The sequence below is a fragment of the Triticum aestivum genome, chromosome 4A, assembly GCF_018294505.1.
Source record: "Triticum aestivum cultivar Chinese Spring chromosome 4A, IWGSC CS RefSeq v2.1, whole genome shotgun sequence".
NCBI classification, from domain to species: Eukaryota; Viridiplantae; Streptophyta; class Magnoliopsida; order Poales; family Poaceae; genus Triticum; species Triticum aestivum.
The window spans coordinates 547,484,715-547,502,679 of record NC_057803.1 but is presented as its reverse complement, the minus strand read 5'-3'; the positions used below and the strand labels follow the sequence as shown (position 1 = coordinate 547,502,679).

The 17,965-nt window shown below is 45.6% G+C and overlaps 2 protein-coding genes across 2 annotated transcripts; one reads left to right on the top strand and one right to left on the bottom strand.

The window, feature by feature from the left end:
* Positions 1–1,082: 1,082 nt before the first annotated feature.
* LOC123086873 (exosome complex component RRP43) lies at positions 1,083–10,520 on the top strand. Its single transcript, XM_044508695.1, has 7 exons — positions 1,083–1,629; positions 1,728–1,797; positions 1,884–1,989; positions 2,457–2,523; positions 8,730–8,805; positions 9,681–9,970; positions 10,159–10,520. Exons 1-7 carry the CDS (start codon positions 1,411–1,413, stop codon positions 10,249–10,251), a joined length of 921 nt encoding a protein of 306 aa, XP_044364630.1. The 5' UTR covers positions 1,083–1,410; the 3' UTR covers positions 10,252–10,520.
* Positions 10,521–13,144: 2,624 nt separating this feature from the next.
* Positions 13,145–16,664, bottom strand: LOC123086871 (dolichol-phosphate mannose synthase subunit 2). Its single transcript, XM_044508693.1, has 3 exons — positions 16,459–16,664; positions 13,659–13,802; positions 13,145–13,568 (listed from the first exon to the last, which is right to left on the bottom strand). Exons 2-3 carry the CDS (start codon positions 13,746–13,748, stop codon positions 13,413–13,415), a joined length of 246 nt encoding a protein of 81 aa, XP_044364628.1. The 5' UTR covers positions 13,749–13,802; positions 16,459–16,664; the 3' UTR covers positions 13,145–13,412.
* Positions 16,665–17,965: the final 1,301 nt, after the last annotated feature.

The following is a 17,965-nucleotide window of genomic DNA, read 5'->3' as shown; positions in this document are numbered from 1 at the left end:
ATTTGCTTGCCATGCCACCCTCCTCCTAGAAAAGGTTCACCAGTTACCATTTTTTTATTTTTATTGAAAATTGGGGAGAAGCAGGCCCACCCTAATTCTGTAGATACTATTATTATCTATAAGTCCGGCAATCGAGAATTGGCAAGAACTTTGACATGCAATTTGATGATAAGCAATCGTAAAGAGTTAATAAGTTAGGATTTGGGTTACTCTTACTCTTACTCACAAGTTGCAAAAAAGGATAATCATAACTGTAATAAACCTAGGTCTAAATAGTAACCTATTGAGAGGGACATGGATTTCACTTGATAAAATAATGTGAATGGTTGAATGAACACAGAAGTCTTTTCTTTTTTCGGTAAATGCAGGCAGTTCTTTTTGGGCTTATTTAGGTCTATGGAAATAAGCTGCCTAGTAGGCTTCGAAAATTTTAGGTTGGATTCTAAAACAAGCTGGGTAAGGGACAACCTATTTCCACAGCCCGAAAAAGCCACAAAAACTGGTTGTAGAAGTCTTTTGACTCAATTACAACGCTAGATAACTGGGTTGATGGAGATGGTGCTTAACTTGGTCAAAATCCTACGAGATAGATGAAGAACATTAGAAGTTAGTTTTCAACCGATGAAACGCATACTTTACATATAACTAAGACAGATGGGTCTATACGTAATTTGGGACACAAGTAATATAGTCTTGTACTAATTTTTCTGTAAGACCAAATTTCAACGGAAATATTTTTATTTTATTTGAAAAACTTCAAAATGCATTTTCTTCGAACAGCTCATTTGGCATCTATGTTTGGATCGGAATTCGCGGAATTCAATTCCGAACCCCGACACCAACACATTTCAGAAGTCTTTTTCTTTTTACAATTACAATTACCTATGTTTTTAAGACGACACTTTGCTTTAAGGCGCTGGGGCGCCTCGACACCTAGGCGCCTAAAGCGGACATATTTGCAAAGCGCTGGGGTTAAAAACATGGACAATTACAATTCCAGAAGTCTGAAACGGCAGGTAAACGAAACCCCGGCCATTCCTTTTCAAAAAGTAAATAAAAATAAAACCCGGCCAACAAGCCGTCATTCTCCAAAATCGCTCATTTGGCAGGAACCCTAAACCCACAGGGCTCATCTCGCCAGCGCCGCCGCCGCCCAGGGAACCCACCAAGCTCGTCTCCCCGGCGACTCCCTTCACCACCAGGACCTCCCCTACCCCACGCACCGCCGCCGCGAGGGTGACCACGCGAAGCAGCCGTCGCTGATTAGCTACAGGGGGGCGGACCAACAAGACCGCCACAGCCCACAGACACCCCAGGAGGCCGGGTGGCATAAACCCTAGGAAGCCCGCGGCTCTTCCCTCTCTCTCTCTCTCTCCCGACAGAGCACGCCGCGACCCGCCGACCACAAGAATGAGCGCGGAGACCGACGCGACGGCGGCCGGCGGGCTCGCGGGGGAGATGGAGGTCGAGGCGTACCGCCGCCTCTTCCCCCTCGCGTTCCTCGAGCGTCACCTCCGCGAGTCCGTCCGGCCTGACGCCCGCCGCCTCGCCGAAGCCCGCCCCACCACCGTCGCGCTCGGCGCCGTCTCCTCCGCTCACGGCTCTGCCCTCGTCCGCCTCGGTGACACCGTAAGCTCCCCTTTCACTCTCACAACCTATCTCCGGTTCCCATTGCCATATTGGCGTTGCGCGCCACCTGTTTGATGAAATGCTTTCCATCGCCGCAGGCCATGCTCGCGTCGATCAAGCTCGAGGTGATGTCGCCCTCTGCCGAGACCCCGGACCAAGGATCAGTCGGTTCGTGTGGCCTTCCTCTTCCTTTAGCTGCTGCTGCTGCTGCTCTAGTTCTGTACAGTTTGGCTAACTTCACCGTGTTTCCGCAGCTGTGGAGTTCCACATGCCGCCTATCTGCTCCCCGCTTGTAAGGCCAGGACGGCCAGCAGAGGCTGCGCCTGTCATCTCCAAGGCCCTGGAGGACGTCCTCATGAGGTTTCTGTTGTGGCTTGCATTTCTTGCGTATCTTTACCATGCTGACACAAGGGATGAATGTATTACTGTGATTCTGCTTTCAGCAAATCGTTATGGTGTAGTTTTAGATTGGTTCATTCTTCCACAGCAAATAAGGATGTCACACCTACAAGAGCACTGTTTGAAATATATTCATATGATTCTCTTTTACCACAGATGTGAATGGGTCGTTTCAGATATATTTACCACAGATTGTTTCTGTGAATTGAAATCTCAGGCGGGTGATTTTACATTTCTTTCACTGCATTAAATTTTATTGATTATTTTGTTTCAACTGCAAGTTATAGGATAGGTATTAGTGTGCTTGCTGCTCTGAGAGATTTAAGTTTGGTTGATAGATGATCACACAATTTTTCTACCTATCGTGCTGTAACCTGTCTTTTCTCATATATGGCACTGAAGTTTATTTATTGTATCCTCTTTTGTAGCTCTGGGATGTTAAATTTGAAGGAGCTCTGTTTGATCAGTGGGAAGGCTTCGTGGGTAGCATACCTGGTAATACAACTTTGATTTTGATACTGTGGTCGCCGGTATTCCTTTATTCATAGAATCAAAGTATATCCCTGACCAGTCATCTTTAGAAGTCATCAGGACAAAATTCATGTGATAGCGATAAGTCGAATAAGAATGAGAAAGGCCTCCACCCTTGGTGCCTATCCAAACTTCGAAGTTTCACTGAGGATTGACGCTTTCAGTAGCGCGCTCCTCAATGGAGAATGATCAGCTCTGCGCAGCAACAAACAAAATAAACAGAACTCTGCACGACAGTTAAAAAAAATGATGAACAGAACACAGCACAAAGTAAAGTGTTGAACCGGTATGGGCCCTAGCCCATCAAGATCTGTCTCTTGGGCCCAAGCCCATGAGAGGTGCTGACCTAGAAGAGGAACCCCTCTTCCCCCTGCCCCGGTGTGAGCGGCCAGACACGAGAGGAACTACTCGTGAGTCACCAGACACCACCTGCCCTCCTCTCTGTAGGTACTCCCCCTCTCATCTCAACATGGTATCAGAGGCCAGCGACGGCGGGGCCTAAGGAGACGGCGGCGACGTCCGGCGAGGTGGCGGCGGATCTGGCGCGCGCGGGAGGCTGTGGAGAGCTGCACGCACGAGAGACGCGGGGAGCGGCCCGGCAGAGCTGCGCGGGCGGCTGCTGCTGCTGCTTCTTGGACCGGAGGCAGAGCCCCTGCTCGGGCTCTTCCTCGTCCTCGGGCGGCTGCAGAGGAAGAGGAGCTGCTCGGGGTGGTTGCTGGCGTGCGTGTGCTGAGCGGCAGCAGGCAGAGGAGCAGAGGAGGAGCACTAGTGGAGAGAAGGAGTGTGTGCGTCCTGCGTGCGCTGTGGTGCTGCTGAGCGGAGAGTAGAAAGGGGAGTGATCGAGAGGAGAGGAGCTGCTGCTGGGCGCTGTGGTCCTGGAGGCTGCGTGTTTGCTGCTGCTGACTCTGTTGCTGCTACTGCTGGTGCTGCTGAGGGGGAGAAGGAAGAGGAGGTGTTGGAGCTTATTCCTGCGAGGAGCTGCTGCTGGTTGGAAAGAGAAGAAGAGGTGTTGCTGAAGCTGAGCTGCTGCTGGTTGGAAAGAGAAGAAGAGGTGTTGCTGAGTTTTGCTGTTGCTGCTCATCCCGCCAAACAATGGCTGAACCAACTGGTCTTGCCGAGGCTTTGGAGAAGCTCGCTAAGATCCTCGCGGAGTCCAACTCTGGGGCCATCGTTCCTCGACAGGGAGTGGCTCAAAAGCTTGAAATGTCGCCCCTGGACATGAAGCTAGAGGGGGCAACAAATTATTTGAGCTGGTCCAGAAGGGCTTTGTGGGCTGTGGAGCAGAAGGAGCTTGATGGATATTTGTTGGGCACCGTTGTAGAACCAAGGGACAAGAGTAGTGCAGAGGGCAAGAGGTGGAAGGTCATCCACTCTGTACTTATGGTGTGGTTGTTGAACTCCGTGGTGCCCTCCATTGGACGCTCTGTGGAGGGGCTATCCTCACATGCTGAGATATGGAAGATTCTGTCCACTCAATACTCTGGCAAGGGCAATGTCATGCTCATTGCTCAGATTGAGGACAAGATTAGGTTGCTGCGTCAAGATGATGGCATGTCAGTGATGACATACGTGGCAGAACTGCAGGCTCTGTGGGCTGACCAGGATAACTGTGATCCCTTGGAACTCTATGATGCGGCTTCAATCGAGTCAGGGCATAAGTGGATGGCACGCAGGCGTGTGCTGAAATTTTTGGCTGGCCTCAAAGGTTGCTTTGATGGCAGGAAGGCTTCCCTGTTGCACCAACCTAGTCTGCCTACCATTCCTGAGGCTATTGCAGCGATGACTCAAGAGGAGGTGCGCCTATCCCTTGAGCATGCAGACATGAAGGTTGTGCCAGCTTCGACATTTGCAGTCACTGAGCGCATGGAGTGGGGAGATCCCACCAAATGTCATATCTGTGGGGAGGTAGGTCACTGGAAGAGAGAATGTCCAACTCGTGGCAAAGGCAGGGGATATAACAGAGGGGGAGCAGGCAGAGGTAGAAGTGCTAGAGGCAGAGGTGGATACTCAGAGACCTCATGGAGCCAGGCTTCTAGAGGTAGAGGTGGCTACTCAGGACACTCAGGGGGTCAGAGGGCTCACATGGCCGTTGCAGGAGACACTGGGACGTCCAAAGGCAAAGATGTAGATGATGTTGTCTATGGAGACTTTGCTCACTGCGCCTCCACTGATGAAGGTAATCCGGAAAGAGCATCTCTTGCTACTAATGAGAGTGCTCCAGAGTGGGTTCTTGACTCTGGAGCATCTAAGCATGTTGCTAGTAACTCATGTGTGTTCGAATCTTACACTAAGCATCCTCCCTCTCACACGGGCACTATACAAACGGCTGATGGCACAAAACAACCAGTCATAGGGGTTGGTACAGTAAAGTGTACTCCGACCATTTCCCTATCGTCAGTTTTACATGTGCCAGCCTTTCCTGTCAATTTGGTCTCTTTCAGTGCACTCATTGATCAAATGGACTGTCGTGTGATCCTTGACAAGTTCGGTTGCTTGATTCAGGTGCGACAGATGAGCCAGACGGTTGGGACTGGCACCAGGCGTAGGGGGCTCTGGTACATGGACCAGGAGGTGCAGCCGGACTTGGTGTGTGCTGCGACCATGGAGGATAAGGAGAAGCAGGCGATGATCCATCATTGTAGGATGGGGCATGTATCTTTTGATAAGATGAGTAGAATATTTCCGGATGTTATGTGTGGAATAGGCAAAGGCAAGCTGACATGTGATGCTTGTGAATATGCAAAACACACACGGGCCTCATATGTGAGTAAGGGGCTCAGGAGCATATCTCCTTTTATGCTTATTCATTCGGATGTATGGACTAGCCCAGTGGTGTCAATGAATGGGAAGAAGTATTTTGCTACCTTTATTGACTGCTATTCTCGCATGACTTGGATTTACTTGATGCGTCACAAGGATGAGGTGTTTAGCTGTTTTTAGAACTTCCATGCTCTTGTAAAGAACCAGTTTCAGGTACAGGTCAAGGTGCTCAGGACGGACAATGGAACGGAGTATGTGAACAACATTTTTGGGGCTTTCATGGCTGACCATGGGATTCTTCATCAAACTTCATGTCCGGACACCCCCCCTCAGAATGGAGTGGCCGAACGGAAGAATCGTCATGTTCTTGAGGTCGCTCGGTCGTTGATGTTTACCATGAATGTGCCTAAGTTCTTGTGGGATGATGCAGTTATGACAACCACATACTTGATCAACCGAACACCTTCCAGGATACTTGGCATGAAATCTCCGTCTGAGTTGATCATTGGAGATAATAAGTTTGTTGTTCCCCCAAAGTTGTTTGGCAGTACCTGCTTTGTTCGTGATCACCGACCATCTGTTGGCAAGCTTGATCCTCGGGCAGTGAAGTGTGTCTTTCTGGGATACTTGTCTAGTCAGCAGGGGTATAAATGTTGGTGTCCCTCTGAAAAACGCAGGTTTGTAAGTATGGACGTTACATTCAGGGAGTCTGAGCCATTTTATGGTGAGCCGACTGATCTCAGTCTGTTGTTTGCAGAGCTTGACCACCTACACCCTGTGCATGATGGTCAAGAGGGGGAGAAGGATGTGTCTCATACTCACGGTGATCCTGTGGACATTAACACTGATAATGATGTGCAGGCTCAGGTTCAACCAATAGTGGGTACAATTCCGGTTAGTACCATCACTGATGATGATGTGCGGGCTCATGTCGAGCCAACTGTCGATACACTTAAGATTGGTGCTCTCCAGGTTCCTGTTCGGGATCGATGGCAGACGAATACCCTGGTGTACTCTCGGCGGCAACCACAAGTGCAGGGGGAGCAGCAAGGCAGGGAGGCAAGAGTGCAGGGGGAGCAACAAGGCAGGGAGGCAAGAGTGCAGGGGGAGCAGCAAGGCAGTGAGGCAAGAGTGCAGGGGGAGCAGTGAGGCAAGCTCATCTGACACAGTGGAGCTGCCCATTGTGTTGCGAAAACCTACACGTGAAGCGGCAAGGAAGGGTGAGGTAGCAAGGAAGGCTCTGCCAAAGGATGATGCTTGTGATGACCTTGATATTGGCAATTTTGTGTCTTACAAGGCTTTGTCACCTTCATATAAGGCGTTTGTTGCCTCTTTGCAAACTGTGTCTATCCCTAGGGATTGGAAGGCTGCAAAGCAAGATCCGAAGTGGCGTGAATCGATGATAGAGGAGTTAGAAGCATTGAAAAAAAACAAGACATGGGTGCTAACCACATTGCCGGCAGAAAGAAAGCAGTGAGTTGTAAGTGGATTTTTACTGTGAAGCAGAATCCTGAGGGCAAGGTGGAACGGTATAAGGCTAGATTGGTTGCCAGAGGATATAGTCAAACTTATGGAATTGACTATGATGAGACATTTGCTCCAGTTGCAAAGATGAACACGGTACGGGTATTGGTCTCGTGTGCTGCAAACTTTGGGTGGAAATTGCACCAGTTAGATGTCAAGAATGCCTTCTTACATGGTGACTTGAAAGAAGAGGTATACATGGAGATACCGCCAGGTTTTGGCACAGAACAGACTACGGGGAAGGTATGCAGGCTGAAGAAATCCTTGTATGGTCTGAAGCAATCGCCGAGGGCATGGTTTGATAGGTTCAGACGAGCTGTTTGGAATATGGGGTATGGCCAATGTAATGGTGACCACACGGTGTTTTATAGACACACTAATAAGAAGATCACCATTGTTGCAGTGTATGTTGATGATATCATCATCACTGGAGATGATGAGGAGGAAATAAAGAGAGTGAAGGGGTGTCTGAGCAAGGAGTTTGAGTAAAAGACTTAGGAAATCTAAAGTACTTCCTTGGCATAGAAGTGGCCCGGACAGAGAAGGGAATATCTTTGTGCCAACAAAAATACACCTTGGATCTTTTGAGTGACATGGGCATGATGGGATGTCGTGCAGCCCCTACTCCAATTGAACAAAATCATCAAGTAACAGCACAATCAGGTGAGCTAGTGAATAAGGAAGATTATCAGAAGCTGGTTGGGAGGTTATTGTACTTGTGTCATACCAGGCCTGACATTACGTATGCCGTGGGGGTGGTGAGCAGATACATGCATGAACCAAGGAGAGGGCATCTTGATATTGTTCACAGAATCCTGAGATACTTGAAGGGGACTCCGGGTAAAGGGTTGTGGTTTGCGAAGAGTGGACATCTTGAGGTGGATGGCTATAGTGACTCTGATTGGGCTAGCTGTCAAGATGATAGACGATCAACTTCAGGTTACTGTGTGTTTGTGGGAGGAAATTTGGTGTCATGGAGAAGCAAGAAACAGAATGTTGTGTCTAGATCAACAGCAGAAGCTGAATATAGAGCATTATCTCAAGGGTTGTGTGATATGCTCTGGGTGAAGCACCTACTATGCGAGTTGAAACTCTTGAGGAAGGGACCCTTAAGGGTGTGGTGTGACAATCAGTCAGCTATAGCCATTGCTAATAACCCAGTTCAACATGATAGGACGAAGCATGTGGAAATTGATCGCTTCTTCATTAAAGAGAAACTTGATGCTGGGATCATCAGCCTTACTCATGTCAGCTCTGGGCAGCAGTTTGCAGATTGCTTGACAAAGGGACTGGGAACAAAGGACTGTAACTTGGCGTGTGACAAGATGGGGATGATAGATATCTACCATCCATCTTGAGGGGGAGTGTTGAACCGGTATGGGCCCTAGCCCATCAAGATCTGTCTCTTGGGCCCAAGCCCATGAGAGGTGCTGACCTAGAAGAGGAGCCCCTCTTCCCCCTGCCCCGGTGTGAGCGGCCAGACACGAGAGGAACTACTCGTGAGTCACCAGACACCACCTGCCCTCCTCTCTGTAGGTACTCCCCCTCTCATCTCAACATAAAGAAAAAAAGAGCTTATGCGTAATACCTTTGTCTCTTTGTTACTGTGCTGATGTAGTTAGAATTTGATGATGGTGGTTAATTTTAGCACCTACCTCTACATTACGAGAATTGCTTGTGTAATTTTGTGTTCATGCCTCGCATATTCATATGGTAGCACCATATATGTTGTTTCTCTAGATTTCTGCACTGGGCAAGCATGTGTGATGTGTGCTTGTACATTGTACAAACCCAATGAAGAAACACAAGTTTGAGATAGCCTTCTGTTAATAAGTTTGCCAAAGAGATATGTGCTTTTTTCGTTTCTTGACACCTCTATTTTGCAGGATGTCTATTGTTTGAATGCTGATGGATCTTTGTTTGATGCTGCACTGATCTCAGTGGTGGCTGCATTTACACATTGTATGTTTAATTTACTTTCACTCTCTTAATTGATTTGATAACCTTCCACTATTTGTTTGACCTATAACTGGAAACATTAGCACTGGTATTCTGCTGGTGGTTACTTAATGATGTATGAACTGTAATGATTCAATCTTCTGTTTCCATATTTTTTATATTGCAACCGCCTCTTGTAGTTAACTGAGGAAGTTTGTATACATGTTACAGATTTTAATCAGACCTGATCTATTATTGGTTGTTTTTACTTCATATGGTTTAGTTTATGAGTTGCAAAGTTTATATAACCTTTTGAAATTTCGAACAACGAGAACCATATATAATACAGTGCGTTAAATCATATTGTGTGTCCCGAGTTTCGTTCTAATGCGAGTAAGTTACAATGTCATGACTCATGATTGACTTAGGTTTTTCAACCAAACTGGCACTGAAAGTCTAAATAACCTCCTCATACGGAATAGTGTGGTGGTTTTATTTTATGTTTGGAATAAGTATCTTTTTGCTCCTTGGTTCGGTATATTTTTATGTGAATTTTTTGATTAAATGTGAATAATCTCTTAATTTGACTTTCTCGATCTTGATAGTTCAGTTTTGAATTGAGGATCTGGGTATATTATGACAATTGGTTTCTACTGCATTAAGCTTATGCCAGGTTTTTAATATGAGAATACATTTCATTTCTTGAGAGCACCGGCCTAAAGTTGTGTACACAATTCTATGATACAAATGAGCCTGTCAGAGGAAACAATGCTGTATTACTTAGTTACTTTCCTTCAAAGGACTTGTTAACTGACGATATTTGATTTTTATTCTCACTACACGAATATCTTGCTTGATTTTTGTTACTTATCATTATTAATACCATGTTGCATTCACAGTGGAAATTCCCCTAGTATCTGTTGGTGATGATGGTAGAGTCTTTACTGTTGGAGGCAATGAAGGCAAAACCAAATATGAATTGGTAAACAGAGAAAAGAGGAAGCTTACTCTTGGTGACATTCCATTTCCTCTCACATGTGCACTTCACAAGGATAGTATTCTAGCGGACCCAACTGCTGAAGAAGAATCAATAATAGAAACCTCTGTCACAGTTGTTCTAGATTCTTCCGGCCGCTTAGTGTCAATACAAAAACCTGGAGGTGGAGTGACGTCCATGGCAACAATTAAGGTTTGATTTCCAATCCCTTTCCCCATATATATAACAATGGCAACAATATGGTTTATTTCCTGACGTATTAGTAATTTAGTATCCATTCAAGTATGACAACAACTTTAGCTAATTGGTGTTGGTTTTATTTTATCACACTAACTTAATGGATGGAATGAGGTTCAGCTAATGACCTTTTATTTGTGCAGGCGTGCATTGGCTTGGCAAAAGAAAGAGGACAAAAGTTGAAGGAAATACTCACGGACTCCGTTGAAGCAATGGAAGTTGACCAAGCTGAATAAGTCCGTGCAAATAGTTCTAATTCAGTGGTTGTACTGCCACTGGTAGTGACATAGAAGTTTTGTTGCTTTTAACTGTGGGTATTATTTTTCTAGGATGAACGCGAAGATATAACAATCTGTGCCCTGCATATGACCTGACGTTTGTAGGGCCATAAGTTTTATTTGAGAATGTTCTTGATTATTTTCAGTAGCTCTTTTACAGAGTTTAAACTTTATGTCCAGGTGCGCCCATTGTTCAGTGGTGGTTATCTTTGGTTTTGTGTTTTTCATTTTGGTTTACTGGTAGTCTAATTTTGTTTTCTCAAGGATTGTCGTTCATTTCAGTGAGAACATGGGGAAAATGTTTAGATTCAGATTGTACTGTAGCTTTTGGTTGTAGAACTCCGGAGGCTTCAGAAATATTTCTTTTTGCTCTGTCATGTGAATTGCTACGTGAATATAATTATTCCCTCGATCATTACCCTTTGTTTTTTTTTGAGACAACATCCTTCGTGGTATTGTACCCTGTTTTGTTGGTCCTATATGCTGGGCTCTGAAACAGGCCCCTATATAACTGAGCAATTTTTTTTTCTTTTCAAAACGGAGGCATAAGATTTGCCTCATCTATTAAATAAGGGAGAAGCAGAGTTTAGAGTTTTATAACAGCACCCACATACACGGCATGCCGATTACTCGCGCAAGAAAATAGGCCCTAGTCTTTTAGCACCCGCGGTAATCCAAAGCTTTGCCTCCTCCATGATGTTGTTGAGAAGTATCGGCGTCGGTGCAAACTTGTGCCGAAACACTCGTGCATTTCGCTAATTCCAAATGGTCCCAGAAACAAGCATGGCGAGGGAGGCCGAAGCGCTCCGGCTAGGAACATGGTTGCCGGTTCGCTTGTCCCACCATTCGTGGACGGACCCGGCAAGGTGCCAATCGATGGTGTCCATGTGAGCAAGGCCAAGCTTGACGATAATTGACCTCCAAAGCCTAAGTGTGTAGCGACACTTGAAGAAGAGATGTGCATCCGTTTCTTGTTCTCTTTGGCAAAGAGGGCAAAGGCCACAATTTGCCCAACCCCGCCTCTTGAGGCGATCAGCTATCCAAATCCTATCTTGGAGGGCCAACCATGCAAAAAATTTGACCTTCGGGGGAGCCCAAGCTTGCCAAACCATGCGGTCCATGGGGGAGAGAGTTAATCCAAGGAACCGAGCCATATATGCGGTGGCCGCTGTGTAGATCCCGTCGTTCGAGTGCTTCCAAACGTTATCATCGTGGAGTTGCTTATCAAGGTGGACGTCACTCAGAAGCATCCATAGGGTGAAAAACTCCCGGACGTGATCACCGGAGACGATGGTGTTGAAGTTGATTTTGAGAATCCATGCATTGCCTTTGAGAGCCTCTCTCACCTTCCAATTCTTTCTCCTGGAAGCCTAAAATAAATTAGAGGTGCAATGTCCTTGGGCTTGCGCCCGAGAAGCCAAGGGGAATCCCAAAATGGCGTTTTGGTGCCGTCCCTCACGGTGATGGTGATCGAAGCATAAAAGAAGTTTAGATCATCCTCCGCGCAAGGGTTGCCAAATCGAACCCATAATATGTGGGGTTCCTTCCACTTATACCATAGCCACCTTAGCCGGAGAGCACGTGCAAACTTGTCAGTATTAAGCACCCCAAGGCCACCATACTCCTTCGGCCTACAGACTGTATCCCAATTGACCTTGCATTTGGCGCCTGTCGTCTTGTCCGTGCCCGACCAGTGAAAAGCTCTTTGAATCTTGGTTAGGTTATGGAGAGTGCTAGGTGGTACGATGAGAGGCATAATGGAGAACACCGCTTGGGAGCATAAGACCGACTTGACCAGCGCCGTGCGACCGATGGTTGTGATGTTTTGGCCCTCCCAAGTAACCAATTTGCCAGCCGCCTTGTCTTCAAGATATTGGAAATCTACCTTCTTGAGTTGCCACACTGAGAGTGGAAGGCCTAAGTACTTCACCGGGAAGGTTGCTCGAGTAGCCGGCATACTCCCAAGTATGTGCCCAAGGTTGAGGTTGTTGCATCGAATTGGCACCACCGAGCTTTTGTGGAAGTTGGTACAGAGACCCGTAACCTCACCAAAGCCTCTCAAGATCGAGGCGAGGTTATCAATGTCCTGTTTGATAGGAGCCACAAAGACCGCGGCATCATCCGCATAGAGAGAGGTCCTTACCGTGGCCCCCCGCCCACGAATCTTATGAAGAAGGCCTTTCCGGGTTGCCAGGTCAAGAATTTTATGCAGCGGATCGATCGCAATGACAAAGAGGAGGGGGGAAATGGGGTCCCCCTGACGAAACCCGTTGCCGTGCTTGATCGGCGGGCCGGGCAGCCCATTGAGAATGATGCGAGATGAAGATGTCATTAAAAGGGCAGCAATCCAAGCACGAAACTTGGTGGGGAAACCCATGTGTTGGAGGAGGTTCAGGATGTAACTCCACTTAACCGAATCAAACGCCTTCTTGATATCAAGCTTGAAAAGGAGTGCTGAAGTTTTGCACTTGTGTAGCCTCCGTGCGAAATTCCGAACGTACATAAAGTTGTCATGGATGCTGCGTCACTTAAAAGTTGTCATGGATGCTGCGTCACTTAATGAATGCACTTTGGGCGTTGGAGACTAGGCCATCCATGTGGGGGGCTAGCCGGAGCGAGAGGACCTTGGCGATGATTTTAGCGATGGTGTGGATGAGGCTAATAGGCCTGTAGTCGGAGATGCCTTCCGCACCTTCCTTTTTGGGCAAGAGGACAACATTGACTATTCAGCTTGGAGACGCTAAAATGAGCAAGACACATTTGGCTGTGCCTTTTATGTGCAGCTTCTGTACTGGTACCAAAAGTGAACTACACACAAGCATGATACATGTTAGTGCCGACTACATTGATCAAACACATAATCCGAGAAATATTGATGTAGCAACACTTGATATTTGACCAACGTTCATTCTTGGAATGTCATGCACCTTGCCATCAGTAAACTACCAAGAACATGCAAATGCCCATTAGATCTAATTTATGACATAAGTGTCACGAGAAAGCCTTAGATCACAAGCGAAGGCAATTTAATGAAATACAATCATCCACAAGACCTGTCTACTAGGTTCTATAAGTACACCAGAAATTCCACTGGATCGGCAGGGGAGTCACCAAATCCATCAAGCAGCCTTCTTTTTCTTCGACTTCAGCATCACAAGACCGATGAATATACTTAGGAACGAAAGTAGCACCACACCGGCAAACACAGGGATGAAGATGGCGTATTCTTGAGGCAGAAAGTATTGGTGGACAAAATGGTCATCGTCAACAAATGGCTAGGCGGGAAAAGAGAAACAAAATCACCATCGATGCATTAACACAGAAACATATAGAAATGAAGCATGTAATGCCCAGAAGTTACTAACCAAGATTATGACCCAGAAAGTGTAGTAGGTAAAGATGGATAAACTCGTCATGGTCAACACAAGGCCGACTGCCTTGTCTCCCATTTCCATTTCTCCAGAATTTATAGGAACCTACTCTTGATTTGAGATACAAAATTGGGTTTCCTGCACACAGATAAATGCAAACACAGTGAGTATCCAAATAACTTCACATGGTAAGGTTCATAAAATGGAGTGCCAAGATAGTGAAACTACATCAAAATAAATAAATACTTCATAATAATACCAAAAGTCCTGATGTACTCTGAGGTGCAACATGGTATGTAATAAACCTGAGCAACCACTCCACCGCTAAAGCAATAAATTACAGTAGATGCAAAATCATCAACCAGATATCTAGTGTAAGCATCAACTCGGTTGTGCCACGGCGAAATATTTCTTCATTATCATATTTTGCTGAACTTTTGACGACTAATGGACGGAATACTAGGTAAATCTCATATTACAAATACAACAACTGGAGAACTCAGCCTGAATTCAGTAAGCAACCAACCAGCAAGCATTGCATTTCAATGTTGCAGCAAGTAAAACTTGCTCACTGAATTCCTAAGCACCAACCAAATAGAGTTCAGGGTGTCACATGTCATTTGGGACAACCGAAACAGAGCTATTATTTTCAGGGTGGTGAAGAAGCAACAAAGTCATGAAGTCAACAAGTACGCAGATAAATCATCTCCACCGACCACTGCTAGTCCTGCAAACTTCTTACATGAAGAACACAAAAACCTTGTACAATGAAACTTTTTTGATGCTTACATATATTCAGTATACCAAAAAATAGCTGCTAACAGAACACCTTTTTTTTTAAACGGATTAACAGAACACCTTTCATCAGCTAGATTATGCTTTGTTATGGGCAGTGGTGCTACTACAACAACTAAGATTTTGCTGTCCCTTGTTTAAGAATATAAGAATTTTCTAACGACATGGAGTCACATTACACATGACGCATCTAGGAGATACTGCAAAAGGTAATTCATCCTTTGTTGAATTTCAATAATATGCGAGATTTCACTGTTGATGGTAACACACAAGGTGTCTGCAGTTCTTCCGCTTCATTACAAGAGGTAGATCCGTAGATCCACTAGTATGGTTCTTGATTTTGATTAGCAAAAATTATATGGAGTTACTACAGTTCAAATAACGTCCTGTCACCAATTTGTATTTTGGTATAATCGTTTTTTAAGTAGTAACTACACAAGCACCACTGAGCAAGAACACAGTATACAGAGATCCCCAACAAATTCAAAAGCAGGCAGGTCAAATCAACCTATGGTTCCACAATGAAGCAGTGAACTCAAAAGTGATATTTATTATTACGTAGTGAACTTAATTCTCTCTTCCATAAATGTCAAGCCTTGAGGAGAAAATTATAGCTATTTAATGGGTAAAAGGGAATAATCCCTTCCATCATTTCCTATTTAGGCCTTCTGTTTCTACCTTCGTGTCTTTTAAAATAAGATTAAAGCATAGACTGCCAGAGGCAACAGGTGACCAAATTGGCAACATAGGTGATCAGAAATGAAATAGATGCATGTTTCTTTCAATATAATATACATTGTATTCTACGGCTGTATGTGTAGATACTAGATAAAATGATAGATAGATAGTTTTGTCTGGATGCTTGTATAATAACCGAACAAGAGCGTCAGCATGAAATAGAGGATATAAAAAAAACGCCATTCTAGTTACTTGTTTATCTGATTTGTTCTAATAACCCAAGCATAACCGCAAGCACCTAGTGGTCCTGCTACAGATCACACACTGAAACAAGTGCTCTCTCAGTGAATGGGGTCAAGGAGGACATGCAAATAATTTTTCTAAATTACGCATCACATATTATAGCAGTAGAGTTAATCAGATCTAAGAATGCTTCAGTCATGTATGCGCTACACACTTGGTTCATGGTCCTCATACAAAAAGCTACCAATGACTGGAAAAAATACAGAGGGCCTAACATGGGGAATGGAGAATGGATTCATTCTCTACCATCCAGTAAACAAATTCGCGTCAAACTGAACACTTTGGAACATGTTACAAATTTGATATGGGCACAATAATCAAGCTTGTGGTATGTCATGTGCAAGTATGCATTATATCCCAGTCATGCATCCTGAGCAACATCTTACATACAAGATGGCATTACTTTTTTTCATGCATTCAAATACTACGGAGGAAGGAGACATTTCAATCTTTCTGTGTCTCTTGACTTTTAAGTCTGAACACACCTCAGTATATGCACCAAGTTCAAGACAAGAGAAACAGTATGTGGTAAATAAAGTAGAACAGAAATTAATTGCCGACAAACTAAATTCTACTCTTTCTTTGATAGGAGAGAGTTCACTAGCCGAGTTGCTAGTTTCTGCATTTTGTAAAAGCAAATACGATTGGAACTGATTTTTTCAATCAGCGAAGTTGGATGAACAGCCTTATGTCCGTTGTCACAGAAATTAACTACTCCCAAGCAGATCAGGTACTCAGAGCCTTGCTCCCAATTGCCCCCCGATCAGAGAAGAGCCTCGTTCTCTGGCCCAAGCCACCGCAGCCGCGAGCGCACGCAGCCGGCTCATGCTCTGCCTCGTTCTCAGGCCCAAGCCACGCACATCACAACGCCGCCCGGCCGCGCGCATCTGGACACCGCCCCGAGGCCCGAGCCTCACCTAGCCCGCGCGAATCGCCCTTACGCCACCCCCGCGGCGCCGTTCCAGCAGAGGCGAAAGAAATAGGGAGAGAGGGGGCAAGGGACAGAGGGGACACGCACCTACGCCCTGCCGCAGCCGTCGCCCTTCAACCGCCGTCGCCGGAGCCCACGATCTGCCGACGCCGCACGGGACAGAGAAGAACGAGGGATGGAGAGAAACCAAACAGGCAAACTTTCCCTGGAGTCCGATCACGAACGTCCGTAGATAATCCGACGGAGCCGGATCCTGCATTTTCTTTGCCGTCTATATATTCTTTATAAATCTGTTTGGCCTACTTGTCAACCATACAAGTCCTCCTTCTATCAACCCGGTGTAAAATATCCCCTGGAAAAACCAGTGTAAAATAAAAATAAAAATTCCAGCCAACTTCATCTTTCGGATGCGCTTGTTTGCCCTCAGTTAGTTGGCTCTTGGTACGGCGATTTTGACATCTTCCATTTTGTTCCGCGGCATTATTCCGTTTCTCCAACTCTCTGAACCAATGGTAATGGATTGCAGCCTGTATTGCGTTGGATGATGCTCCAGCCAATGCCTTTTCAGCATTTTATAAATCTCGTCTCAAGTGATGACTGACAATTACAGTGTTTAAAGCCCAAAATCAAATACAATATCTCTGAAACATCAGAGGCTAGGTCTTCAGGGGCTAGGTCTTCTTCTTCCTCGCACCAGTCAGATGAGGAGCATGTTCGCCGCACGCCACATCCCCTGGAACATGTTGGGAAACATAGTATAAAAGAAAGAAAAAACATCCGCCAAAGGACCACTATGAAGATGCAAATAGCTTGATCTAATATTTACCAATGAATGCAGCGAAGATTAGAGGTTGGTGACGAAGTTGAGGGCAGTCCCTGTAGCTAGGATTAAACCTCCCAACCGCGAGAATTTTTCTCCTCCTGATCTAGGATCAAAGATATGATTCTTCTGTCCGTATCCACGCGTATGAGAGCACGGATCCTGTCGGGCTTCAACATCCAGAAGGAAAGCCTATGGTGGAGCAGCCTTACGACAGAAGGAGTTTCCCGAGAGAGAGAGAGAGAGAGAGAGAGAGAGAGAGAGAGGGGGGGGGGGAGAGAAATATTTGGCATTGATTTGGGTCCCCTTTTAAATTCAAATCAGTGGCAACTAATAGAAAACATAAAAGGAAAGGTTTTTACCCGGCGGCCCAACACTGTCTTAGGCCTAGCCTACAAGGGGGCTAGATTATCTTCTTCCTCGCACCAGTCGAACAAGGAGCGTGCTCGTCGTGCGCCACCGCCCTTGGAACCTGTTGATGCTGATTCCCGCAGCTAGGATTAAACCTCCCAACCGCTTGAATTTTTCTCCTCTTGATCTAGAACTAAAGAGATGATCCTTGATACGTCTTCAACGTATTTATAATTTTTGATTGTTCCATACTATTATATTATCTGTTTTGGATATTTTATATGCATTAATATGTTATTTTATATTATTTTTGGGACTAATCTATTAACCTAGAGCCCAGTGTCAGTTCCTATTTTTTTTCCCTGTTTTTGAGTTTCGCAGAAAATGAATACTAAATAGAGTCCAAATGGAATAAAACATTCA